Here is a 27235-nt window from a genome sequence, read left to right as displayed (position 1 = left end):
CCAGGTAAGTGTAGTGGGTAAATTTGGAGACCTCTTTTGCACAAAATATCATTACGTTTACTGCATGTTGTATAATAATATAAAACTGCATAAAATGGTACCGCAGTCAATGAACTTGCAAACACACTAAAATGGCCATGATAGTTGCATAATAATGTTTTGAAAAATATTTCTCATTTGCGAAATCAGGTTTGTTAATTGTGGTAAAAAGTTACCACAATTAACGTAAAATTAACTAAGTTGTTGAACTCATCTAGTTTTCTAATCGCGCCACTTATTTTTCAAAGTTTAAAAAGTCTAAAGTTTTGTCATTCTTTGTAATGACTAACAAAGTATTAATACTTTTCTCTTTATTGGACGTATTATTAATAGTATCATCTGCAATTGTAATGGCATGGAAGTCTACAAGTAATTAATTTAAAACTGTAAACATGATAATGACTTTCACTGTTATTTAACCAAAACATTCTTTTAAATCTTAATGGGAATTAATGTTTCGTTAATATCTACTTGTCCGATTGAAGAATTCAGAATATGTAAATCAAATTGTTTATTAATTTTTATAATTTAATTTACGTGCATTATAAATACGCGTTTTTTTAATTCGTTTATGGAATTTATCTTTTTGAGATTTATTTTCAGTCTAAAAGCACCATTTGAAGATTTTAGAAATTTTCCAGATTCTATTGAAAGCCGTGTTTACACTGACAATATATCTACCTAATAATGGTAAAAGGCAGAAAAGTGGAGCGTTACACTTAAAATTTCAAGTCCCCCATTGTCACCCGAAACTCTTCGATTTTTCWAATTTTTCCATCAATTTGCTACAYTTTTTTGTAATTCAAGGTCGTTGATATAAATTTAGATCGTTCTCAGTGAGTCAGGGTTAAAAAGATAAATATATTTAGGCCAAATACTGCATGGAGAAGCGATTAGATGTGTGTGTATCTCCACAGCTCCATCGTTCATAAACTGGGTTAATTGCAACAATGATTGAAATTATTGTCATGTTGTAAGGTAAATAATGCAAGATGTTGTTAACAAATAAACCAATTCAAATTGCGACGAGAAATTTTTACTGCTTCGAAAATTTTCATTGCTGTTACATAAACGCGACGGACGTCACTGATTCGATTATTATAAAAATAGTGATTTTTTTATCGGAAGAAATATGTGGGTGACCTAAATATTCCATACATGTTATTAAAAACATTTTACGCACAGAGTCTATCATCATAGCCATGATTGATGCGTATTTTAACTGACCACATGCCATGGTGACTTTACAATAAAACATTGCTGGAATTTACGAATATACAATACTTCAGTTGATTTTTATTTTTTCATAAAAAAAAAACAAAACAATTCTTTTTGCATCAGACAAAAATTTTTGTCATCAGAATAACAACAATTTCTTCTCAAAATAGTAGATTTGTCACCAAATATTTGAATAAACATACGCTTTAAATAAATTTAGTAGAGTGATTTAGGATTAGTTTACTCGCTACTTTGTCATTCGTGCTTCAAAAATGCATATTCAAGGGCAAATTGTGTTGCCACACAGATTTGCAAATAACTATTCTTTTCACACTAATTAAAAAAGTTAAGTTTTTTATCGTTTATGCCTACATTCATACCTAGGGGTATAGGTATGATGTGTAAAGTCTGTCTATATTTGCTYGAATTTTATGGTGCAACAGAGCAATTAACTTTTTGGGCTTTAAKCGATAAAGAAACCACCACCTCTCAATTTGTTTCTTTCGAGGTTACTTCAATGGCCAGTTGGCAAGTCAAAACCATAAAATTCAAGCAAATATAGACAGATTTTACCAAGGCGGATAAGAGAATGTTGAGAATTTTTTATACTTGCTCTTAATTTTACTAGTGGCAAAAATTAACTGTTACATTTTTTTTACAAAGGTACTCAGTTGATGCAATCTGTCATATCAATAATATCAATTTCTTCTCAAAATAATAAACTTATCATTAACTATTCGAATATACATTCGCTTTAAAGAAATTAAGTAAAGTACTTCAGGATTAGGTTTGAAAACGCTCCTCAAAAAAGCTAATATTGTACAAACTTTTTCAAGAATTTGAAGGATGTAATCACTCACTCCTTCGTCGCTCGTGCTGCAAAAATGCGTGCACGAGTCCAGATTGTGTCGCTACATTAAAAAAATAAGTTTCTCGTTTACTAATGGCAAAAATTAAGGTGTTACATTATTTTACAGAGTTACTCACTCAGTTGATGCAATCTGTCACATTTGCATGTAATTCATAAAACAAAAATCTCTTTCTGAACATGTTCTAGTTTTCAATCAGCTTTGGAATTAATGACAAACTAATTAACATTACCGGTATAACAAATAGAATTATTTCAAAAATATTTATGTGGGTACAAGAATATTATTTGGTTATCAAAAACATTTTATTGCATTTTTTGTTAAGATCTCAACATGCATTCGATACTTTCGAATGCATACCCTAAATATTTAAATTTTATACCTCCTCCACTTTCTGACCTCTCTATTTCCATTCTTTGACCTTTCACTTTTACCCTCCTTTTCTGAACACTATCATTTTTGGTTTAAATTTTTTTCATTTGATTTGCCTCAAAATTTGAAAATTTTTTCGCAAGTTTTGGGTTCTTGCATGTTAGCCAAGCAGTCAGTAATTGCGACTTTTTGTACGAAAATAAAAATCTTTTATTGTGTCTGGAATGTGGTGCAAATATATCGTGAGTGCAGTTTAGCCATATTTGAATTAAAGATGCAAACTGTTATTGGTCTTGTGCATATTTTTGCATAATTGAATTTGAATTTCCTTGGGTACGCGTGAACTACCTAGTCTCAAATGGCTCGGTGAATCGTAAATTTTGAGTAGAAGCGGTGGTTCCGTCCTAGACAATGTCATTATCCTTATGTCGGTAATGCGAAATGGCAATGCACCGTCAGTGACCGTTGAAATGATTTTAATTCATTTACCTCGAGCAAGTGACCTTTAAAATATAAAAATCAAAACGATCACAATGACCTTTCAGCTGAGCGTAAATCGCATCTGAAGAAACGAGTTCTACAAATAAACGTCGAGAGCAATGTTCATTGCAGGGGGTCAGAAACCCCCATTTCGGCGTGTGGGCAGATGAAGAAAAAATCTTCCCGCCACGTGATCCACAGCTGGATTCTTGCCGATGGTAAAAATACAAAGCGCGATTTTTTTACGGGACGTCTGGCTATTGAATACATTGAACCCCAGAAGTGGTTGTCCTTAGATTTTCATAAAAATGGATGCGTTGCTCTTAAGGTGCTTGACCCTACCAAGTAGCCACGATGCTGGATCACTTCTCTATTCTCTTCTTCGCACAAACAATTACACATTTATTTTATTCATATTACATATTTATGAGGTGAGGAGCCGAGACTTTCGGCACAGTTTTCTAGTGTCTCTCGTCTTCCCAGTAAGTTGTTTTTAGCTACTTATCTTTTCTGTGTTTTTACTTACATTCAAAGAACGCTATCTAAACGGGAAAAAATAGGTCGTCTAGAACTTGACCTCATTGAATCACTTTTCCCGAATACAAATTTTTCAAGATTTGCAACTATTTCACAAGTGGAATCGTCACGTTTTTCATAATCGTGCAATTATTGTTTATCGTAACAAGGTTGAAAAATCTACTATTTTATCATCGGCATTACGAAAAATATCGTATTTCAATCACTTTGTGTCAAAGAATCCTAATTATTGTTATTATCGTTCAACTATCCAACTCCTGAAAAAACTCGGCRATTTTCAAAAGAACTAATTGTGAAATTTWAATCATTTTTATTGTAGGACTCTAAAAATAGTCATTTATTTATAGAATAATTATTAAAGAAGAGTTTGATTTATTAATATTTACACTTAAATCTATTTTCAAAAATTGATTTTTTTTTCTTTTCTTTCGTGCATCCCATTTCTTGCAGATTACCCCACTGCAAGCCTGGTTTTATTTATTTTTTGTAATTTTGTGTTTTTTGTAGAAAAGAAAAGTTTAGAAGCACAATAACGGGTACATGAGATTGAAAATGAGTTTGGTTTTTTCCAAAAATTACCCTAATTAATCACACATCTGAAAATATGATCGTCTATAAAATAATGAATAGAATTATTACCAAACCGCTGTTGCAAACACATTATATGAATTTTGTGTACGAGTATATTACATTAAAAAAAAAGAATCAATTTTTTTTATTTATTATTTTAAGGGACAATTTTCAGAAAGCGAATTACAAGTAAATTTAATTCAGACTTAAACTTAACACTCAAAAAATGGTTCTAAATGTTTAATTGAAAATTTAATTCTTATTAAACTCCTTCTGCTAGATTTACTTATATTATAATCAAAATTTCTGCAATAATTAAGCATTTTTTCATAGAATCGGGGATTTTGGCAAATTGATATAAAAAGATTTAGAGGTAAATATGTATTATGTAATTTTTCAAACCCGCGAGCCCCCTTCTAGACCTCACACTATCTGACTCGCAAATGTTTTGTCAAAATTATCGAGGGCTACGCCCCCGAGAAGAATTCACACTATCAGATTTTGTCGACATTTATAGACCTCACACTATCTGATTATCGGTGGCTTCGCCCCGAGAAGAACTTTTATTTTTATTTTCTTACTTTATTTTTGTTTAATTAAAGGTCAATAAACCTGAAAGTAATAATTTGATTAAAGGTAAATTATTTTATAAAAATCGAGCAAAATTAAATTGAAAATAGATTAAATTCGTTTATTTTGGAAGAAAACTTCTATTCAAGCCACTATTTTGTTGAAATACTTTGATTCAGGTTGATTTCTGACTTAAAATTAAGCCAAATCGATTGAAAATAGCACAAATTGCTTCATTTTAGCCTAAAGTTGAGATTGAAGCAATTATTTTTATAAAAATACATTAATTTTGAATAAATTCTGTATTAAAATCGAGCAAAATTGGATTGAACTCAAATTGCTTTATTTGGAAGAAAATCCTTATTCAAGCCATTACTTTGTTGAAATACTTTGATTCTGGTTGAGTTCCGGCTTGAAAATCAGTCAAGAAAGCAAAAAAAAATTTCCTTTAAAATCAAAGTTAATTTTTTTTTATTCTTATTGAACTCCTAGGAGATTTACTTATTGTAAACAGATTATAATTAAATTTCTGCCACAAACCAGTATTTTGCAAATTAGTATAAAAAGATTTAGTGGTAAATATGTATTATGTGATTTTTCGTTTATTGGTACATACTTTTAGAAGAAAAATGTAAAATAACAAGAAATTTAAGTTTGCGGGACATACATGTTGAAAGCAATTAAAAATCCCAGACTAGAAACAACAATAAATTTCGAAATATCATATTGGAACAAGACAATAACACACGGATATGCCAAACTTGATTAATTGGAAACTTCAAATTACTGTTATTAATTAAATTTATCAAACAACAATAATATTTTTGGAAATACGATAAAGCGTCCAATCAAACCTTCTAGACTTGGCTTCGCTTGATTGAAGAGGCAAGTTGTATTTTTGGTAAACAATATTTACTGTTTGGGTTTGTAGTTCTTCGTATAGTAAGGTCAAGGGTAGAACACTTGTACTCGTATTTTCCCAAAATATTGGTTTTAGGTACACCAGGGGTGAATAACATTATCGGTTATCTCCTCGTCGAGGACTTGAACTTCCGTAATGTCTGCTTCCATACATAGTTGTTTATGAATAGTACCGGCTATATGCACAAGAGATTAACAATTCTTCCAGAAAAATGATCATTAATCAGGCAAAAATGGAGAAAAAGATCTGTGCCAGGGGTTATTCACTCGGTGATAATGACATACCATTACAACTCACCGTTAAAAATCATGTAATAGTGGGTTCAATAAATAATCGACAGAAGAATCTCTTTTCAGCTAAAATAAAAACTAAAAGTTACCACAAGTAAATATTTCTGATGTTGAAGTAAGCTGACTAATTTTTTTTAATTCTATTTAATTTTTAATTTAAAATTTGGATAATTCGGTGTTACGTTAATCAAAAATAGAAAACAATTTCAACGTGAAAAACTTTTTTTGAGTTGGTTGGACGGACTTGAAAAAAGTGTCATGCTCATGATCATCATCATCATCACTCTTGAAGTGTTGCCAAAAATTTTTTTCTTAMAATCATACCTATAATTTAATTAAAATCGTAGACCAGTTGAATAAGAAATTATTGGAGAGAGGACTACAGAAGCTTTTATGTGTTTACATATACATACATACATATAATTGTCAAATAAATAAAACCGCCAATGTGATAGGACTTACAAAGCAGAGAAAAATTATTCCAATAAGTCCAAAATCAAGAGAAAAAAACAACTTTTCTTTTCACTGAATCAAAATAATAAAGTTTTAATGACAGATTGTCAGTTTTGACAAGCTTCACATAATACAGTATGTTTCCGGATTGAGWTTACAAGAGGAAAAATTTATTTATCTTTGATTTTACGCCAAAACTGCAAATGAAAAAAAAAATTGCTTTACATAAAACGAGCAAATCTGTCATTAAAACTTTATTATTTTGATTCAGTGAAAAGAAAAGTTGTTTTTTTCTCTTGATTTTGGACTTATTGGAATAATTTTTCTCTGCTTTATAAGTCCTATCACATTGGCGGTTTTATTTATTTGACAATTATATGTTCCTTTGACACTTAATTTATCAATTAAATAATGGTAGTTTTTGTTAAAAATGACTTTGTTTTTTATCTTAAAGTTGTTTCTTTTTATTAAAATTATGTTTTTAACAAACATTTTTGTTATTTAACTTGCTAAACTCATTTTTCAAAGTGACATCATTGTCAAAAAAATAAAATCGACAATGTGATGGGATTTAACAATCAAGAGAAAAATGAACTTTTCTTTCTATTCAGTTAGAATAATAAAGTTTTTATTACAGATTTGCTTGYTTCAGGCAAAGCAAAAATATTTTTCCTTTGCAGTTTTGGCGTAAAATCAAAGAAAATTTTTTTTCACTTGTAAACATAATCCAAGGACATACTGTATATATTCTGTCTCTAATGTTGCCAAAATGTCAAATGATAAGCCACTTTGACCAGTGGTATACCTAATACAATGGCATAATTATAAATCTGAAAAAAATAAACTAATTACAGACAACTACATAAAATCATATCAAACTTAGAACAATTTTAAAGTATTTGGGTATACCCAAAGGAAATTTAAATAAAAAAACTGTAAACTGTAACTTAATAAAACGTCTTTAATTTTTAATTCTGAAAACCTGCTTTGTAAAAAAATTATTGTAAGTTATCAAAAAATGAAAAAAAAAAGTTGCAAAAGTCAATTCTACACGTGTTACTAATAAGTTCTTCTCGGAGGCGAAGCCCCAGATAATTTTGACAAAACATTTGCGAGTCAGATAGTGTGAGGTCTAGAAGGGGGCTCACGGCTTTGAAAAATCACATAATACATATTTATTTACCTCTAAATCTTTTTATACCAATTTGTCAAAATCCCCGATTGTATGAAAAAAATGCTGATTTATCGCAGAAATTTAAATTATAATCTGATTTTTATAATATATATATATATATTTAGTTTTAGGTTTAAGTTTAAAATAATAAATAAAAAAATTATTGTTTTATTTTATGTAATATAGGTACTCGTACACAAAATTCATACAATGTATTTGCAACAGTGGCTTGGTAATAATTCTAGTCCGTATTTTATATAAAAAAAATTATATACAGTAAGTCCTCGGATTGAGTTCACAAGAGGATTTTTTTTTCTTTCATTGTACGCCAAAACTGCAAAGGAGAAATATTTTTTGCTTCAGCTGAAACGAGCAAATCTGTAATTAAAATTTCATTATTCTGATTCTGTGAAAAGAAAAGTTAATTTTTCTCTTGATTTTGAACTTTTCACATTGGCGGTTTTATTTATTTGACAACTATTTGAAACTTTGATAATTAATTTATTAATTAAATAATGAAAGTTCTTGTTAAAAATTACTTTGTTTTTTATCTTATTCTGATTCCGTAAAAAGAAAAGTTTATTTTTCTCTTGATTTTGGATTTGTCACATTGGCGGTTTTATTTATTTGACAACTATTTGTCACTTTGATAATGAAAGTTCTTGTTAAAAATGACTTTGTTTTTTATTTTAAAGCTGTTTTTTTGAGTTGCTATTTATCAAAATTATGTTTTTTCGCAAACATTTTTGTTATTTAACTTGCGGGGACATACTGTAGGTATATAAATTTCGCTAAAATCTGTGAGTTCTAGACGGGGACGAGCGGCAAAGCCGCGATCCCCCTATAATTTTTACTTTCACACAACATTTTAGAATTTGTTTGTTTTTAGGATTTGATATCAGTTTCTACTTACATATTTCTTAAAGGTAACGTGGTGGACTTTTAGAAAAAAAATTTTTTTTGAACTCAGTGTCTCAATTTCTAAAAAATTATAACTTTTAGCTAAGGTATAAAAATCGTGTGAACTAGTGTAATTAATTATTTTTTGTCACAATTGAAGTTAATAGAACAAAGCTACTATTATGTAGAAAAAAGAATTAGCTTTCAGGGGGTACCAGAAAGTAGCAAATTTTCCAAAATCAACAAAATATTGCAACAACTTCTAATAAAAGGAGAAGATAAGGAGAACTGTTTCAATTTTATAATTTATTATATTGATTTGAAATGAAACTATTAATTATCATAGCATTTTTACTATTTTACAGTAAATATTGCTAAGATTTTTTTCAGAACGTAAACAAGTCGAATCTTGCCTGACTTCGCCCCTTTCGTTTAGTTGCAGATGGCGCCGTTGTGGTCAGTGCTCTTATCGTTTCTCCTGTTCATCATCGCGTACACCTGGCTCCGACCATCTCGTAACTTGCCTCCAGGTCCTTGGAACCTACCTGTGATCGGTTATTTGGCCTGGTTGAACCCTCAGTTTCCTTACCTGAGTCTAACTTCTCTCTCTAAAAAGTACGGTCCCATCTACGGCCTCTATCTCGGCAGCATCTACACCGTGGTGATCTCCGACGCCAAACTCGTCAAGAAAACCTTCAACAAAGACGCATCCTCGGGTCGCGCGCCCTTGCACCTGACCCATGGCATAATGAAGGGTTTCGGTAGGTAGTATACGAACATCAAATGTCATTAATCCCAAGAATTGTTGCGGTGAAACTTTCGTTTCTCTTCAGGCCGTCGTGGTGATGCGCGTGCGGTTCAATAACCCGCGATTTCGGGAGTCCGCTTTTTCGACAGTGGGTTAGTGTGCCATCGCGGTTTACGTCATACCTATTATCCGTACACATGCACGCATCACATCTCGTCCTTCCAAAGGATGGTGGCCCTAATAATACCACGTGAACACGAAAAAAAATTTTTGGAAATTTATACACTAAGTTGATATCTAACCCTCCCAGGAAAAACAAAGAAATTTCAATTTATTTGCTCCATAAAACCGTTTCACCAATTTTTTTACAATTGGTCAAAAATACGTACAAAATCACAATCAGAATTTTATTCTAATTTATATTTTTTTACAATTCACGTTTAATTATTAAAACTTAGTTTACGTGGTATATAGTGTAGCCTCCAGAAAAACAAAATTTTGTATACATGATGGAGCGACTAGGAGATTTAAAAAAAGAAGCCACATTTTCAAACTTATTTTTTTCTTCGTGGTGTTGAATGAATCAAATCTTGTCTTTCTATTCCCAAAGCTACAGTTTTTTTGACACACACGACACGTGTCGACCACAAGGTGGTCTTCGGGTGAGAATAAGACTATTGACCTTGTGTCCCTGTTTATAGTAATAACAATCACTCCAATTCGCCATGGTTCAATAATTAAAATTCAGTATCAACACTATCTACAGACTGATTCAATAAAGAAAATATTGTTCTTAAACTGGGACATATTAACTGAATCATCCTGTATTAGCCATATTCAAAATTTAAATAAGTAGAATTAAATAGGTGTAGGGCTAGGGGCCGTTCAGTGGAGAATTAGTATTTGGAATTATTGAAATCTTTGCATTGTTTGGAATTACTGGAATTGCTTGTAAATTACTAGAATTATATGTGAATTATAGGAATTATTTTGTAATTACGGAAATTAATGGAATTACAGGAATTAAGTTGGAACTACAGGAATTAATTTTGAATTACAGGAATTAATTTAGGATTATAGAAATTAATCTGAAAAAAATGGAATTACGATGGATTTTGGTGGAATTTTTGGAATTTTTTTGGAATTGGAATTAGTTGTACACATTTTTTTTAAGTTAACGGCCCCTCGGTATAGGGTAGCTTATCAATAATGGTTTGTTTATAAAATATTTTTTTTTAATAGATATTTTAGATTTTTTTGTCTACGATTTTAACTAAATTTAATTAAGATTAAATACAAAGTGATTCAGCAAAGATAACCATGTTGGTTTTCAAACAATTCAATTTTAGAACTTCCTGTTACCATAAATATGTATACATACATTTTTGATGAAAAATACATAGTACTTTTTTCTCAAAACTTTAGCTGTTAGAACTTATTGCATTTTGATTTTTAGAGGCAAAAGAATGAGAATGCTTAACAATCTCAGTAAATTACCTTGATAAAATTACCTTGATAAAAAATTTGCCATTTCAGCATTTTTAAAAAGCACAAATTTCTGCAAAGAAATGGAAAATAGTTATTTTATACTGCCCAAGTGTTCGTTTTTGGCATTCGAGCGTTAAAAAATAATTTTGCTTATCTTGGATGTAATATAGACAATGTTTCTACAATGTTTAATTTAAGTATTTAAAATAAAATAAAGAGAGTACTTCAGGCACTGTAGTGAATTTTTAGCTTTTGTGATTTGATCACATCTTTCTCTAGTAATTTTAAATAAATAGTGCAATTTTTAGGTAAAAAATTTGTAAATAATAGTTGGTTGTAAAACAATGCTAATTAATTTTCACAGCGCCAATTTTAACTCAATTTTTATTAAAATGTAAGAAAATAAATTTAAATTTACCAGATAATAATGAAAGTTATACTAATATAAAAGTCGTCATAGTCGTTGCTTTTATTGTTTTTGAGAATGTTGTTGATTTGTATTGGAAATAAATTTGAATTAAATTAAATTTTCTCCGGAATGGCGTACCTACCTATATTTTTAAATTTGCAAAAGCTTTCTGCAGTATTGCAGTAACAAATAGCAAAGTTATGATTGTTTAAAAATTGCACATTTAAGTTAGCACCCTGTAAAAAAACATCAAACAATAAGGCAATATTGTGCAATTTTTTTTTATTATTATTATTATAACAATAAAGCTGCTAGGAGAAAGCAAAAAATCGGTAACTACATAACCGAAATCAAAAGACGAAGAACGGTTTTTCTTTAGTTAGAAATACATAGGAATACATAGGTTTTTATGTATTTGCGTCTGTTTTTGGTGTTAAATGTTCTTTTAATTAACGTTAACAGAGAGATAGCTGTTTGTTTAGGCAATTTTCACAAAAAATTGTTCTTAGTAGTTTTTTTAATTTTCATACTAAATAAATTTGGAATCGAGATATTTCATTTGTTACCAAAAAAATGCGAGATGTTTCACTTTTTATGTCATGCTGTCTAATTACGACACGCATTTGGCTGTGTTTGGCCCAAGGGAACAAAAGAGATTGGTGCAACGCGCAGGAAGTGTGCGGTTAAAGCTTGCGCAAACTTTCAGCGTTTCTCTTGACGGACATAATCGGTCTCAGGCACGCCGACGCTTTGTCGAAAGCTTTCAAGGCGGATCTAGAGGAGGAAAGCTTCGGAGCAATGCCCTACTTGGATTTTCTCATCAACGCTCGACTTTGTATGTCGCTCCGCCTAGTGGATACGCCTCCATTACGGATCAAAAACTAAACTTACCGAAAAAATTATAATTTTACATTTTYGTGTTTCTCTTTTTGCCAACGTTTAATCATTTTTGTCAAAWTAAATCAAACCCGGAAAAACAATTTATAGTCTTTTTATACTTATATTTTGTKAMAWTTTAGAATCTAGAACTTTGAATACAGTAGTGTCATGATCATTATTTCGAATTACTGGTGTCTAAATCTATTAGTGCAGAAAAATTGACATAAAAGATACGACAGTTCAATGTTCCAATAACTTAACAAATAGTTCTTTTTGCCTAAAATAGTTTCAGTGACGGTCTCTTTCTTGCTTTCTGATTTATTGCTCATATTTATACAGCGTGTTTTAAAATGATTTTCATCTAGCCGCTTATGCAAAATAAAGAATGCCGCTTTAAAAAAYATTGAATCTAATTRATTTCAAATGTTAATTTATTTCAAATGACAGCCGTCACTGTTGACAGAACTATCTGATTCAAAAAGAGTAGAGCGGCACAGAAAAAATTACCTGTAAAGAAATTCTGTAGGCGACTAGATGAAAATCATTTGAAACACACTGTAGAATGTTATGTTGTTAAATTAAAAAAAAAATTCCTGTGTTAAAACGATGACAAATGGGCGAGGTTGCGATGCCACGAAATTACATAAATAAAATCCGATGARTCTTAAGATTCGTGGAAGGAAAAATGTAAATTTCCGGGGCCGTTGTCTCTCATCAAGGCCCCTTRCGTACATAAGTACTCATAAGTGCACAAGGGCGGTCGTTAACACAGCCGGCTTTCCATCAGCAATTCATTCTACCATGGCTATCGACCGACACTTTCTTCTTCGTAATTCGAWCTAAAGTTGGATGAATCATCATCGAGTCCAGCATCCTGATGGCTCATCTACTGAAAATGCTGAAGGACATTGCGCAAGGACGATGTTCAGGAGTGCTTCAGCTCCGGAGTTCACTAACCACTACGACGGGAATGCCGTTCACGTCCGACGATGACTAACTGACCACTCTCGCTATCGTTCGGAATAACGTTATAATGGAATTACAARAATGTCTTCCAGAAACTCGATGATTCGATTGATAGACACCGAAGAATCTCAAGCTTTAAGCTGCGGAAACAGCCAAAAGGGGTGCTGTTTTGTTCGGAATCAACATCCAAAATAACTGGAATAAACTCGACAAGACAACAATTTTGTATTTTGTTATCATAATGTTTAATTGTAACACTTGTTTCAGTTTTTTGAGTGTTGTTTTCCGCATTGATTACTTCTCTTCAGRYCTTTCTTAACCCAAATTCTTACGTAGATGTTAAAATTTCACTTGTGTTCTCCTTCTGTGTAATTAAATGGAAAACTTTCAGTTTTGTTTCTTATTTTTCCAAAATTGTCATCATTCAAGCCGCCAAAGCCACTGCGCAATAATAGTTATTTATATTATAAGGAAGGAAAGTGTACTTTTTCCTTCCACRGGTGGAAGTTACTGCCTGAAATTGAGGGAGGAAAAGACACTTTCCTCCAGTGTAATACATACAGGTGTCCCAGCGAGTTGAAAAAGTCCATTAGTGACCTTTAAATGGTAATATTTAAAAAAAAATTATAGAATTTTTTAAACATTTTTTTCATGTTCCTGGTATCTTACCTTACTTGAAAATTTTCTCTGGGGCGCGAGTTCTGGTGCACCCTGTATAGCGTGTCTCAAAAATAAGTTACAATACAAACTTGTGTTTTTTTAAATGGAACACCATATGTTTCTTAGCGTTTTTAACGTAGATTTTTATGACAATGTTTTATTGGTTGATTTTGCTTAGTTTTAAAAATAAGACGGTTTTTTTGAAAATTTATTACACAAAAACTAAGACATCTAGAAATATTTTTTTACTACCGCAATGAAGAAGGTAAATGCTATAAGGTTGTAACATTTTTTTAGTGTGTTGCATTTGCAAAGACAAAAAAATGAAGACGTTTGTTAAAAATTCAATTACTTAAAAAAATGAAATGGAACACCTATTTACTGTTTTTGCATTTAAAAGATTATTAAATTGTTTTTCTAAAATTATTTACTTTTAGGTATACTCACTCAATAACTAAAAAGATATTTAACGATAAACATTAAAAAAATAATTACTATTGTTTCAGTAGCCAAAAAGTGCACAGTTGCACATGAGATGAAAGAAGTATCACTTAATAATCACATTTGCCTTAAACTGAATCCATTATTCTTTATTTTTTCAAACTAAATTATTTGAATTTTAGTATTTATAACGAGTACAATCTACAAACCGACATATTTTTTTACCGAAACCGAATAATGACATGATAACTGGTTATGACATTATATTAGTAATAATAATTAACAGAATTGCACAATTTGTGGTAAAACATTTATTATTTATGAAAAAAATGTACGTTTTTAAGACGACAAAAGTTACTGCCTTGAATGGAATCAATAACCGCAGCAGGTAAATTATTTTTTTCTGTTATGTTGTACCTACATTATTATTTATTACATATTAATGTTACATTATTATTACAACTTTTGTGSGCGTATGAACCTCACAGGAATTTATAAAAGTTAAAATGAAACACAGCAGTAATGTATTTTTTGTAATTTAGGAGTAAAAGCTACTCAGGTAATTGCCTATTTTAAAAACATAGAGAAACAAAGTAAGGAAGTTCCAAAAACCACAATTGGAACTACTGTATCAATGAACTAAACAAAAAATTCTTTCATTTAAGAAAAAATAATATACCCAGTGAAAAATTAATTTTTCAACTTTGAAACAAAATAGTTATTTTTGATAAAGTTGTTGGTGTTGTTGTTTCCGGACGAGGCGAAGCCGAGTCCACAAAAACGTTTAAGGTACGTGTCTCATTCAACATTTTTTTGTTAAAGCTTTCAAAAAACGAATTCACACCTCTTATTAATAAAAAAAAATTCGCCTCCATAGTAACCAAATTGACTTTTTTTGTCCGGAAAAACTGTATTTTGGGTATACAGTATTTTATTGAGTCCCGAAAAGCCTCATTTTGGGGACTCAAATGAGTCCGTAAAACAGATATTCACGGGAGCTTATAAAAAAAAAATGTTTTGTTTCAATTTTTTTCTGGACCTCTTGGTGTCGCGTTTGTTTGGTGTTTGAGTGGATAATGTGTGCTATTGAATATTTTTTRTCTTTCTAATGGTATTTTTTAAGTTTTAAATAATTATTTATAGGGGTACGATTTTTTGTGTCCTCATTTCAGGACTGATTTGCGCCCAAGGCGACCTGTGGAAAGACCAACGCAAATTCGTCCATACCACTTTACGAACTCTTGGTGCTTCCAAAGTGAGTCCCAACCGCGCCAGCATGGAAGCTCTGATCATGCACCACGTTTCAGATCTTGTCGAAGTATAAAAACTTTGTTTAAATCACAACCAAACGTTTAATAGTCCTTCTAGCATATCAAAAGCCTCGGCGAAACCGTCACTTTAGACCCTCTAGACTCTCTACGCCATAGCCTCGGCTCGGCCATCAACCAAATGGTGTTCGGCAAGGCTTGGTCGCGTGACGACGACACATGGAAGTGGCTGCAACATCTTCAGGAAGAGGGGACGAAGCACATCGGTGTCGCCGGTCCTTTGAATTTTTTGCCGTTCTTAAGGTGTTAACTAGTTCACACATAAGACAAGTTTACCAAACTTTCTCTTTAGGTTTTTACCAAAATCAAAACAAACAGTACATTTTTTAATCGACGGATTACGAAAAACACACAAAATTTATAGGGAAATAATCGATGAACAAAAGAGTTTGGGTGATGGGAATATCAGCAATTTTATCCAAGCGTTTCTTGCTGAGAAAGAGAAACGGAAAAATGAAGACAGTGAGAGGTTTTATAGCGATCAGCAGTTTCATTACTTGTTGGCTGATATTTTTGGGGCGAGTTTGGATACGACTTTGACCACTTTGAGATGGTACGTGTTGTATATGGCCGTCCACCAAGAAGTTCAAAAAAAAGTGCGGCAACTTTTGAACGATATTTCACTTGAAGATATCTCTTTGGTGCCATATTTTGAAGCCACCATTGCTGAGGTTCAGAGAATTAGACCGGTGGTACCTGTCGGTATTCCACACGGAAGTTTAGAAGAACTCGAAATTGACCATTATAGGATTCCTCCAGGCACTATGATAGTCCCTCTACAATGGGCAATCCATATGGATGAAAAAATTTGGGATGAACCTGAGACTTTCAAGCCTGAAAGATTCCTCAATGAGGAAGGGAAATTTTTCAGGCCTGAATCTTTTATTCCTTTTCAAGCGGGTACGAAACGTTGCGAGTTTGTAATAATTTTGTTGAGTTTTTTTTTTAGGTAAAAGAATGTGTGTCGGTGAAGAATTGGCTCGAATGTTCCTCTACCTCTTCGGTGCTACGTTGATAAAAAATTTCGACATCAAGTGTGTGGGAAAAGTTGATTTGACCGGTGATTGTGGTATCACTTTGACTCCAAAACCTCACGAATTAATTTTTACAAGTTTGTAATTGGTGTAGTAGGGGAAAAAATAAAGTCAGTTTTCTATTAAAATTAAAAAAATTATATTAAATTCATCGCTAACAAGTAATCTTAAAGTTATCATCTTGTACAGTTAGCAAGATCAAAAAATAAAATAGGGTGATATTTACAAGTCGCTTAGCCTAAAATGATAAAATGGTGTGAAAGTTGCCAATTTTCAGCAGGTAACGTGAAATAATGGTATAAAAAAGGCAACTGGATTTGATGACGTGACTAGCACACAAGTTAATAAAATAAAAAAATAGTTAATACTAACAATGAATGAACACTTGCAATGCACAGCCGAACAAGTCGGAGATCTCTTATCTAATTGAGGAATGTCTAAGTACTGTGCCTCGATATAAATTATAGGAAACGCTTTCGGTCACCGTGCTCCTAACCCACTAGTGGCTTCCCGCCGGCCTGATCGTGCCCATCGAGTCCCATTCCATGGGTCTGGGCTTGAGACAGACTCGAAAAGCGTTGGGACTGATCGTGACTCCCGCGACGCCCTTCAAACTCGGCAGCGTCTCACCTGCTGGTACGCAAATATCGAACGAGTGCAAAAGGGAGGAGAAGAAGGAGAAAATCTCCATCCGCGCCAAAATCTCCCCCAAACACATCCTCCTCCCGACTCCAAAAGGCAAAAAGTACTCGGGCTTGACGACTTTGCCTTCAGCGTTGATGAACCGACTCGGATTGAACTTCTCCGGCTCGTCCCACAGATTGGGGTCCATATGGACCGAGTGCAGCAACGGCACGATTTGGGCATGTCTCGGCAGATGAAAACCGTTCAACTTCAAATCCCTGAAACGAAAAAATCGTTACGTAAATTGCGTTTGCTACTCGTCCTGCGTGTGGTTATGAAATTGATTGGGAAATTGTCTGCCCCGTGTGTATTTATAAGTTCAACGACCCAACTGCTGAATTTTCGACGACTCGGGACACTTTCACTTTTTTATGGGTGCGAATGCTTACCTTGTGGGTGCGTGCGTCGTGCCCATCGGGACTATACTCGATATTCTCAGCACTTCCAACATCGTCGATTCCGTCACTGGCAAATAAGGTAAGTCTTCGAGCTTGGGGAGGCGGCGACGGCCCACCACTTGGTCCAGTTCTTCTTGCACTGCTTTCATCACTTCGGGGTGATGAAGCATGAACAGAACCGCCCATTGGAGGGAACTTTTGATCGTTTCCATGCCGGCAGAGAACAAATCGCCCATTATTTGCTGCATCTGACGATCTAAACCGACAATTAGCAACGAACTTGCAAAGTCATTAGTGAGTGACTTACCGTGATCTTTGCCTTCGAACAAGTAATCACCGGTGCCTTCCTCGTTAGCTTTCTGAATTTCGTACAAATAGGTGTCGAGGAGGTCGCGAAGGTGAGACGGGTCGAAGCTTTTGCGGTGCTCTTCGATCGTTTCTTGCAGAAATTGGGCCATTTCGGCACGATTCTAAACAATTCGATTAGTTTCAGGAAAAGTGTGAAAATCAATTTTTTTTACCTTTGCAATTTTTTCGCGCGTTTGCCGTTGTCCTGGCAAGTATTTGAGTATCGGGATGAAGAATGAAGCTTCCAAGGAACTGAAAAGTTTGAAGCCTTCATCGATGAGGAACATGAAACGTTTGAATCTCTCRTCGTTGTGYGAGAATCTGACCGACATTAAAATATCACAAATCACATTTGATAAAGAAACGGCCAGGACAGGGTTCAAATCAATCGGATTATCTTTTCGCGCTGTTAGTACCGAGAGGAACTCTTCAACTTCTCGCATAATGCGGTTCTCCATCTGTGTTTTCCTACTCCCGATGTACGACATGCCAAAGTGTCTCAACCCGTCGTGGAGGAACCTTCTTTGGTCCTTCCATAATTTCCCGGCAGTGTTAATAACACCTGAAAAAGCGATCAGTTTTAGTGAAAGAAGTCGCGTCAAGGCCACCAAAGTGTGTCACTTGCTGCGACTGTAGACTTACCGTAACCATCTAACAGAGTTGTAAATTCGGTGATGGGCCTTCCGGTGAATTCCTCTTTACGGAACGCATCCCTTATCATCTTGTAGTCGCTGAGGACGACGATGAGCTGCGATCCCAGTCGGGTCGAGATGAGCGACCCGTATTTGTGCGTCAAATCCCTGAAGTGGAGATGCAGATCCCCYTTGAGGAAGGGCAGCGATCCCAGGATGGGCAGCCCCCAAGGGCCGGGCGGCAGCGCGCTGGCCTCCTTCAGCATCTGGACGGTGCGTACCAAAAACAGTACCAGTAGAAACACCCCGAGGATCTTCGTCGACAACTCCTCGGCCAAAAAATTCCACAACACTAAACCACCGTACACGAACATGATGCACCACTTTGCTCTCCGTGAAATATTCGCGTGGTGCACAGGTATCTATGATGTTTGACAACACTAAGCATTGCTTATATACTTAGGCTTACGAGCGACTTAAGACGATCGAGTGGGGAGATACGCAGTACTTGTCGAGGAGGAGCAATGATTGGCGGCCAATGACAATCGACTTTGCCCCTTCTCCATTGGATGCAGCCGAGATGCAATTCATTCATGGTTCCAGTGTGGTACCAACTGCCAGAGGTGGAGGTTGCGCACGAAAACATAGTATTTTTTCCTTGACCTCTTCTTTTGGCGTCGGATTAAAAGTGCAAGTTTTTGCACAAGTGGCCATGACCGTTTCTACGAGATAAACATTCGCAACATGGGATTTGATGGGTCCCAGGATTGCTGTTACGTAAATCTTGAGTTGTTGATGATTTTGGTGCCGCCGGTGCCAACTCATGGAGCGCACTTTTACATTATTTAATGCGATTCACTTACAATACCACATTTTTAATCTGATTTAATGTTTTGTTGCTTTTTTGCAAAAATCGAATTTTAAGTACCAAATATTTTTATGCAGGTTTTATAARACAAAATGGTTAAGTTTGGTAATAAAAGGCTCAAATAATGCGGAATACAGATTTTTTACTTAAAAAAACAGATAATTTTCGTGAAATAAAAAATCCTCCATATCAGGGCCGTACCCAAGGGGGGGATTTGGGGGTTCAAACTCCCCCCGAAATGCTGAGCACTTTGTTATATAGTGTTATAAGTGTAAAAAAATTAGCTTTTTTGTTATTTTAGAGAGTTAATTTTAAATTTTTGTGAATTAATTTTTCATGTGTTAATTATACAGTGTTTCATTTTTATTGTTAGGTACAAATTTAAATAGTTGATAGAATATTTAATTTTAAGACAAAAGTGTTTCAAAAATGCTATGAAAGGGAGCTGCACCCCCTAAAAAAGGTACGTTTTTTAAAGCGTTTTTGCTAATATTTCAGAACTGATAAAATTACAAAATTTGGTACCTTTATATGTACGCCTAAACAAATGCCAAATAACAAAATTTTTAATCAGGTGCGTCCTGAACAGTAAAACAAATTTAATTTTTAATTGTTATGCTATTTATGGTCTGTAACATAAATTTTTAAATCGATTTTTACTAAAAATCCGTAAATTGTATTGGAAAAACACAAAAGACCTTTTTTTATGAAAAAATATGAAATTTTGTTGCTGAATGTGGCAAGAAACTACAGGCAAAATAGTTAGAGTAAATTTGTATCCTAATCCCATCTATTTTAGTAAGCCCCTAATTAAAAATTTCAACATTTTATTTTTGTAGTTGTTTAGGTGTATAAAAGTTATCATCTGTACCAAATTTTGAATTTTTTTTCAAAAATGATTTCGGAAATATTGAAAAAAAAACCTATTAAAAGACCTTTTGCGATATATGTTCATAGAAAATTCTTGTTTTAAAAATGAATATTCTATCTCCTGTTTAAATTTRTAACAATAAAAAGTATTAAAAATTTATTTCATTTTTTGTTACTTTTGTGAGTTAATTTGTATTTTTTTTATGTTTAATTAGGATCTCTTATTTCAATTTAAAATAAAAACTTGTACTTCGAGAATTTTGCTTTTTAATCCGCCTTCTTTCATTTCATTTTCATGGACCAACAAGAAACCCCCCGAAATAAAATTCTGGTTACGGCCCTGCTCCATATACCTGTTCAAGAGTACTCGTATCTCTATACTTGTAGTCCATTAGTTTACAATTTTATTTCTTTTACTCTTGGAAAAAAAGATTTTGCTTACCCTCTTATTTTAAGGAAAATGATAACATTTTTTTTCACTACTAGCTGTAAAAGATACCGTTATACCACCACAACTACTAACGGAAGTATTTCGAGATGAAATTAATGCAAAATCAAATAAAAAAGACTTACATTTCCTAATTAAAAACATCAGAATAACCCCAACTCTAATACCTCTGTCTATTCAAAACAACGAATGGGTTTATTTATTGTCAAAATACTATTGGTAGTGAGGAAAATGTTAACACTTTTTCCCTTTTCTTTGCAGTTTCTTTATTACTTTAACAAATATTTCATATAATGGTTAGAAAATTCTTTTAATAGGAATATAGTTGCAAAACTACAAAAATGACATAACATTATTTATGATAAGAAGAAACTAATACTTCCAACTTAAGTTAATAACTTAGGTAAGTAATTAATTACTGTAGGTAATAGTGAATTAACAAAAATAATAGTTCTGAGAAGTAGGGTAATATTTTTCACTTTCTGGGTAAAAATGTGCTAGTAGTGAAAAAAATGTTATATAAAGCACTGTAGAGAAGATTTTTATAGCCTCGCATTTATGATTATAAATAACTCGGCTATAAAAAATCTCGTCTCTACCTTGTAATATAATATACTATTTTATTGCATCAAATAGAGAATTAAAAAAAACATTTTTTTTTATAAATTTAAGAGTTGCTTATCCTTCAAAATGAAAGGAATACCAAGCATTCTTAGGAAACAAAGAGTAAAAACTGGGAATGAAGAAACTGTTTCGAATGTATTGGAAAATTACCATGAAATTTAAGTCAATACATATTTTTTATTTCTGTTTCTTCTAACGCAATAAATTCCACTTCCTGTTTTAAAATAACCGCTGCATTGTAAAAAAATTTGAATAACGATTTATTGTGTTTATCATGATCAATATTTAATAAGCGATAGGTAGAAAAAGTGGCAAAAATTGGTAAACAAGGAAGAGCAGTTTAGAATCCTGTTTACACCTCGGCGCCAAAAACTCAATGATTTTGAAAGGTTTCACTTCCTGCATCATCTAGAGACTTGATATTAGCAGTGTTTCGATATAATGAGGTAGAAAAATGTAACCCAGTTGAAAATCGTCTAAAGTGTGTCTCCAAAGTGGTGAAACCGTGTTTCGATCACGCGATCCCGAAATCAAGTATTTTTTCTTGCAGTTTCGAAACAGCCCCGAATCGTGCAGTTCGTTGAACCGCACCAAAGGTCGTTATCGAATGCACATAGAATTGTGACTTTCTAAAGGTAAACGACCTCACGTTTCGGTGATTTGAGGGTGGCCCTCAGGGGCTGCTTTGTGGCCTTGACCGCGTCGTAGGAAACTTCTGGACCTTGACTTGAGTCTGCAAAAGCGTGACGCACGTCKGTATCAAACGGTGACGCAATTCGCTAGTACCGAGAGGTGATGTTGGAAAAATACAAAAACGATAAGAATTGGTGTCGATGGGAACAATTTCACAGCCATCATGCACTCCAAATCGAGAGGAGATACTCGAAATTGTAAATAGTTGGACGACCCACAATCAATGGTCAAACTTTATCGGGTATTGCACCCAAGAGGGTAAGCGAAATTTTATTTCAGATTTGCACTCTGCGAAATTACAGGTTGATGAACTCGAACAATGCATTTTTGCGTTACAAACACTCAATCAACACAATTGAAAAATTTAAAAAAATCTTCAATGCTACAAAATATGGGTAAGTTTCCAAATACTTTTGTATTTATTTAATCAGTTTGAATCTATGCACCGAGATAGCTTTGTTCCTCCGATTAATGCAAGTGTTGGTATCTTCTCAAATAAAAATAAAACTGACCTGTATCAATTTTTGTCGATAATCGTTCCGATAAACGGGTTAAAGACCGATTCGTTCTAAATTATAGGCACGTGAATTGCGTCATGAGAGGCTCGTGGCTTTGCAATAAATAATAATAATACAATAATAATATGCATTAAGTATTCGATTCCGATCAGCAAATTAGACGCACTAAATTACACTAAATAGTTGCTCTAACGCAACCTTTTCAAGATTAAACAATGGGTTCCGAACTCGGATTGTGAGTTTTCCCGATTTACACACAATGTCAGGAATTTTTGGTACCTATTTTAAGTAAAATTGGACTTATTGAATTGGTTGACAAATATAATGATATGTTTTATCACTTCTCATCATTTCAAGCAACACTACAAAAGAAAAAAATAACATCTTTTTTCTTAAAATGTTATAATACTTAAGTGTAGAGTGAGTTATTAATCTGGTGTCGGAAAAAAATCACTTTCACGAATGAATGAATTAATTAATTATGATAAAAGAGAGAAAAATTACATAGAATGATAAARCAAAGTCGGCGTGTAATGTGTAATATTTAGCTTTTTTATTAATACGTAATTGAGGAGCAGACTTTCAAAATGCAGTTTGTCCCTGTCTTTATGAATTGAGATAAAGATTTTTAAAGTTTAAAAAAAAAGTACTCCAGCTGTAAAATTAGTGTCCAATTTCTACATATTTTTTCACATTTATTGTCACTGATATAAAAAATTTAAATTATTTCTTAAAAAAAGGACAGTTTTTGTCCTCTCCTGCGAAAATGCAAATTTGGACAAAATGCTTTGTGAAAATCTGTTTTTTTCCTTAATTATGCAAAAAAGTTAATTATTTGGTAGGGCTAAAGAGATTTCTGCAATTTTTTGGTATGTATTTTTTATTTAATAAGACATATAGGAATGTGAAAAAATTGTATATTGTTATCTATAAATAAGTGCAGTACAGTCCTGGAATAATATTTCAAGGTAAACATTCTTCATTATTGGAGTACACATACATATTTTAAATAACCAAATATGTAGATATGTATAACATAATAAATGATTAATATTGAASCAGTCTTTTCTTTCTCCTGAAAAATTTAAAAAAAAATACATTTCTAGTTTCAGTAACGCCGCATTATAGAAAAAATCATGGAAAAATAATAATTCTGCAAAATATTTTCTGTTCAGTACATATGTACTGGATTTGTTAAATGTTAATTTATGCTAATGTATATTTTGGCAAATTTGTATCTCTTTACAGGCAATTATTCAATTTTTTATCATGTGCTTTTGACAGGTGATAATGAATTATTTACCTAAAAATTTATAATCAGAAAACTCGTTTCTATTCTACTACCATGTTTCTCAGAAACTTGGACATTTTTGCATAAATTCAGAAGAATTAATAGAAGCAGCAATACTAGAAACTAGTCTGATCGCAGAAGAATTTTAACCATTTCATCATTGGCATTTTTTCATTTATAAATAGATTTTCGTACTTCAAGGACAGATTTTATAAAAAAAGGAAACTTCTGTAGTGAACACGTCCAAAAAACTGACTCAAAAACAATTTTAATTCTATTTCATCATAAATCTGTGCTAAAACTTTTCTTATTTTCTCACTCCTTTTTTGAAAATGGTGTTTTAACTKCTTGCGTTTCAAAATGCCTCTAACTTGTTCAATTATACAATTAAAACAGAAAGACCAAAATTACGAAATGTGGTTTTTTTTCTTCAATAAGTATCTTAAAACATAAGGAAACAATAAGGAAAGGTAGTAAATTTATAAGATTTAAAATCCGAAAAAAAACTTTAATGTGCGAAAAACAATCTAAAAATGTTATCATTATCACGTATCAGATATCTACCGTTAATAAAACATTTTTATGTGCATATTAGTGAGTGAGAATACAGAAATTACAAATATTTGCATTTACTGTAATTGCATGTCAAATGGTTTATTTATGTTTTCTTTTTGTTTATGACTTAAAAAACATTCTTTTTGCGTCACGTACGTTGTCTTTTGTAAATCGGATATAAAGCACATTTCTGTTTAAATTAAGATGATTCGGATCAAGAGCAAAGTGCACTGAGTTTTGTTTTTTTGAGTGTATTTTAAACACACCAATTAAAAATGAAAAACCGCAATGTTTGTTACATTTATCGGGACAAAATGTAATTTATCACCAAGTTGGAACAAACAACAAATGAGTCAAAACCGTGGAATATTATGTAATAACGAATTGGATGTGTATCAGTAATTAAACCACGTCACCTTTTTTTCTTCTTCAGTCAGCAATTCGTTTTGTTTTTCGTCATTGTTTTATGTTGGTTATGAATTATATAACAACACAACCGTTCAATGTGAACAATGTAAACAAATAATGCTTGTTTAACATTGTCAACATCAAAAATTCCTGCAATGCCACTCTCCAAATTACCAAGAAATTTATTCCGAAGTAACCTTTTCGGCCCCGGCGACATTGACCGAGATTAAATTTATCAAAATTTTTAAGCAGTCTGTACATCACTGACCTAAGTTAAGTCATCGGACAATGAGATACCGTTTGGACAAATAAAACCGTCCAAAATTAGAACTGTAAACGGTTCAAAAGGTTTTCGACCTTTTCGGTAATAAAATTTATTGCGGTCGAAATGATTTTTAGCAAAACCGACAATAAATTTCGCAATTTATAGCCCGGATACGRCTCTAATCTTCTAAAGTTACCCACCACCCATCCAGGTGTTGTTTATTTCCTGTCGGACTGCTAACATTGCGACGCTTTTCCACGAATTATTTACCACCAATTCGGCTCTGGGAAATGGGAAATTGAAGCGCTTCTCAAAATGACATACGAGAGGAATATTTCGGTTTCCGCCAACACTCAACGGCTATTTTTACACTTGGAGATATTTGATACGATTTTGTAATATTGGAATTATGAATCCTCGTATTTTGTTATTTTTTTCAGGACATTYATTTGGGTTTAAAAACTTGTCTTCATTTGTAAATTACAGTGATTTTTTAAGCAAGAAGTACTTTCATAAAAGTTTAACCTGTAAATTCAACGCTTTTGTTTAAAAGAATTATGCCCTTTTAAACTGTCGTTTTTTTTAATTTGAGAGAAAAATGCGCTTTTTTGATTACATTGTTTAGACGACGTACATGAAAACATTAAGAACTGTCTATTTATTCTTGGAATATAAAAATGTAAAAATGACAATTACTACATGTTAGTTAAAATTCCTCAAATTCTTTTTTAGGTTTTCGTTTTCAATTTTCTACAAGAAGCAATGAAGTGTATAAGTTTATTTTGTATAATTTATTTAAATTAAAAATGATATTACTGATGCTTTTGACCTCGATGGAAATGCATCTGTTTTCTTTCCCACAGTGGAAGGCAATGATCTTGGTGGGTGTTTTCTTTCAATGCTTTGTTGTTACATCGAAGATCAACAAACTGATATTTGACACACTTGCGAAACTCTAAAAATTACCTAAACTGATACAATTACACTTGATGTGATGTCATCGGTCACAGAACTTAATAACTTTATGAATGGTATGTAAAGACGTAGTAGTTATTAAATTCCAGGTAAGCGGGTATACATAGTACGTAGTTTGAATTATCAAAAATAATATATCTATTACAGTTTGTATTATAACTAAAACTCATACCACAAAATTCAATACAAAATATTTAATAATTGAATCTTTTTTTAATTTCATTCAAAGTGGTTGATTTCATTTTGATTTTTTTCTGATAGGGTATATAGGTAATTTTGTTTATTTATTTACATAATCATTAAACMATAGTACATGCAACAAACGTTGTACTAATTGGTTAATATTTGGAACTCTTTTAGTTTTGCAAAAGTATAAAATTTCCTCTTCCTTTGTTTCTATGTGCAAATAAAAACAGATAATTTGCATTAGCACGATTTAATTTTTTTAATAAAAYTTTGTAAATAAAATCTTGGAAAGTTAAAACTTAAAACTGCAATTCAATCTCAAATAATGGAATAAATGAAACTGCAATAACTAACATTATTTTTATATAAAACATTATTTATTATTATTATACCTAGGTAAGTTGGATTAAATTAAATAATCTTCCTATTCATTGAATTTTTTTCTAATTAATACATTAACATAAATTTTATTGTTAAAAGTAAAACAAACAAATGCAGCAATAATGTGATTTCTTAATAAGATTTTTCATTGAGATAAAATGTGTCATAATACTTGTTTACTTAATAACAAATTGAAATTAATTTATAAATAAATGTACAATTGTATTTTTACTTCTTTTACAATCAGTATAATTGCAAAATTACTCCTTCTCACTACACTGATTTTTATCACCTATAATAAGTTAATCAGTTTATATTAAAACTTGTCAAAACTACCGCCATTACCACATAGCATCCCATTTCTTTGTCCGAAATTTCTCACAAAATTTCAAGAGCGTCAGTATTACAAAAATCAATTAAAATGCGATCATTGTAGGTCTGAATCTTCAAATTTTATAAAATATTTAGTTAAAACAAAATTTAAGATTAGTAAAATATTATACCTTTACATKAAAAAAATCACCTATTTTTACAAGTGTACTTACCTATAAAACGCTTGAGGTAAAAATTAAGGAGTATTATAGCCTTTTTAACTCATTTTATCCGCAAAAGTCACAAAAGTGACCCTTCTATGACTAAATTTTACAGCTTTTTCTAAAGCTTTTTCACTAAATCGTTTTTTCTTTTACTATGACATTTGCCAACGTTGTCTCTCTCTTTCTTTTTCCCTGATTCCCGCAGAAA

At 32.3% G+C, this 27235-nt stretch overlaps 2 protein-coding genes across 3 annotated transcripts in view; one reads left to right on the top strand and one right to left on the bottom strand.

The window, feature by feature from the left end:
• LOC123015840 (cytochrome P450 306a1) overlaps positions 1-17089 on the top strand; it is a 42135-nt gene extending 25046 nt beyond the window's left edge. Inside the window, exons 2-6 of the mRNA XM_044415853.1 lie at positions 8831-9155; positions 15158-15303; positions 15354-15556; positions 15606-16213; positions 16263-17089. Of these exons, the coding sequence (XP_044271788.1) occupies positions 8837-9155; positions 15158-15303; positions 15354-15556; positions 15606-16213; positions 16263-16432 (1446 nt within the window). The 5' untranslated portion in view covers positions 8831-8836 and the 3' untranslated portion in view covers positions 16433-17089. The remainder of the gene's footprint in view (positions 1-8830; positions 9156-15157; positions 15304-15353; positions 15557-15605; positions 16214-16262) is intronic.
• On the bottom strand, positions 16468-18855 carry LOC123015838 (cytochrome P450 18a1). Of its 2 annotated transcripts, XM_044415852.1 has the most exons (5): positions 18420-18855; positions 17951-18339; positions 17737-17899; positions 17421-17685; positions 16468-17249 (listed from the first exon to the last, which is right to left on the bottom strand). In XM_044415852.1, the coding sequence occupies exons 1-5, from the start codon at positions 18781-18783 to the stop codon at positions 16847-16849; spliced, it is 1584 nt and encodes a 527-aa protein (XP_044271787.1). In that variant the 5' UTR covers positions 18784-18855; the 3' UTR covers positions 16468-16846. The 2 variants fall into 2 exon arrangements, with proteins under 2 accessions (XP_044271787.1, XP_044271786.1); XM_044415851.1 differs by having other exon boundaries at positions 17421-17899.
• Positions 18856-27235: the final 8380 nt, after the last annotated feature.

This window comes from Tribolium madens, unplaced genomic scaffold (genome assembly GCF_015345945.1).
Source record: "Tribolium madens isolate multiple individuals breed KSU strain unplaced genomic scaffold, Tmad_KSU_1.1 Scaffold_19;HRSCAF=116;Tcas5.2_LG9, whole genome shotgun sequence".
Classification (NCBI taxonomy): Eukaryota; Metazoa; Arthropoda; class Insecta; order Coleoptera; family Tenebrionidae; genus Tribolium; species Tribolium madens.
The sequence above is the reverse complement of the archived record's forward strand: the minus strand, read 5'-3'. Positions and strand labels throughout refer to the sequence as shown.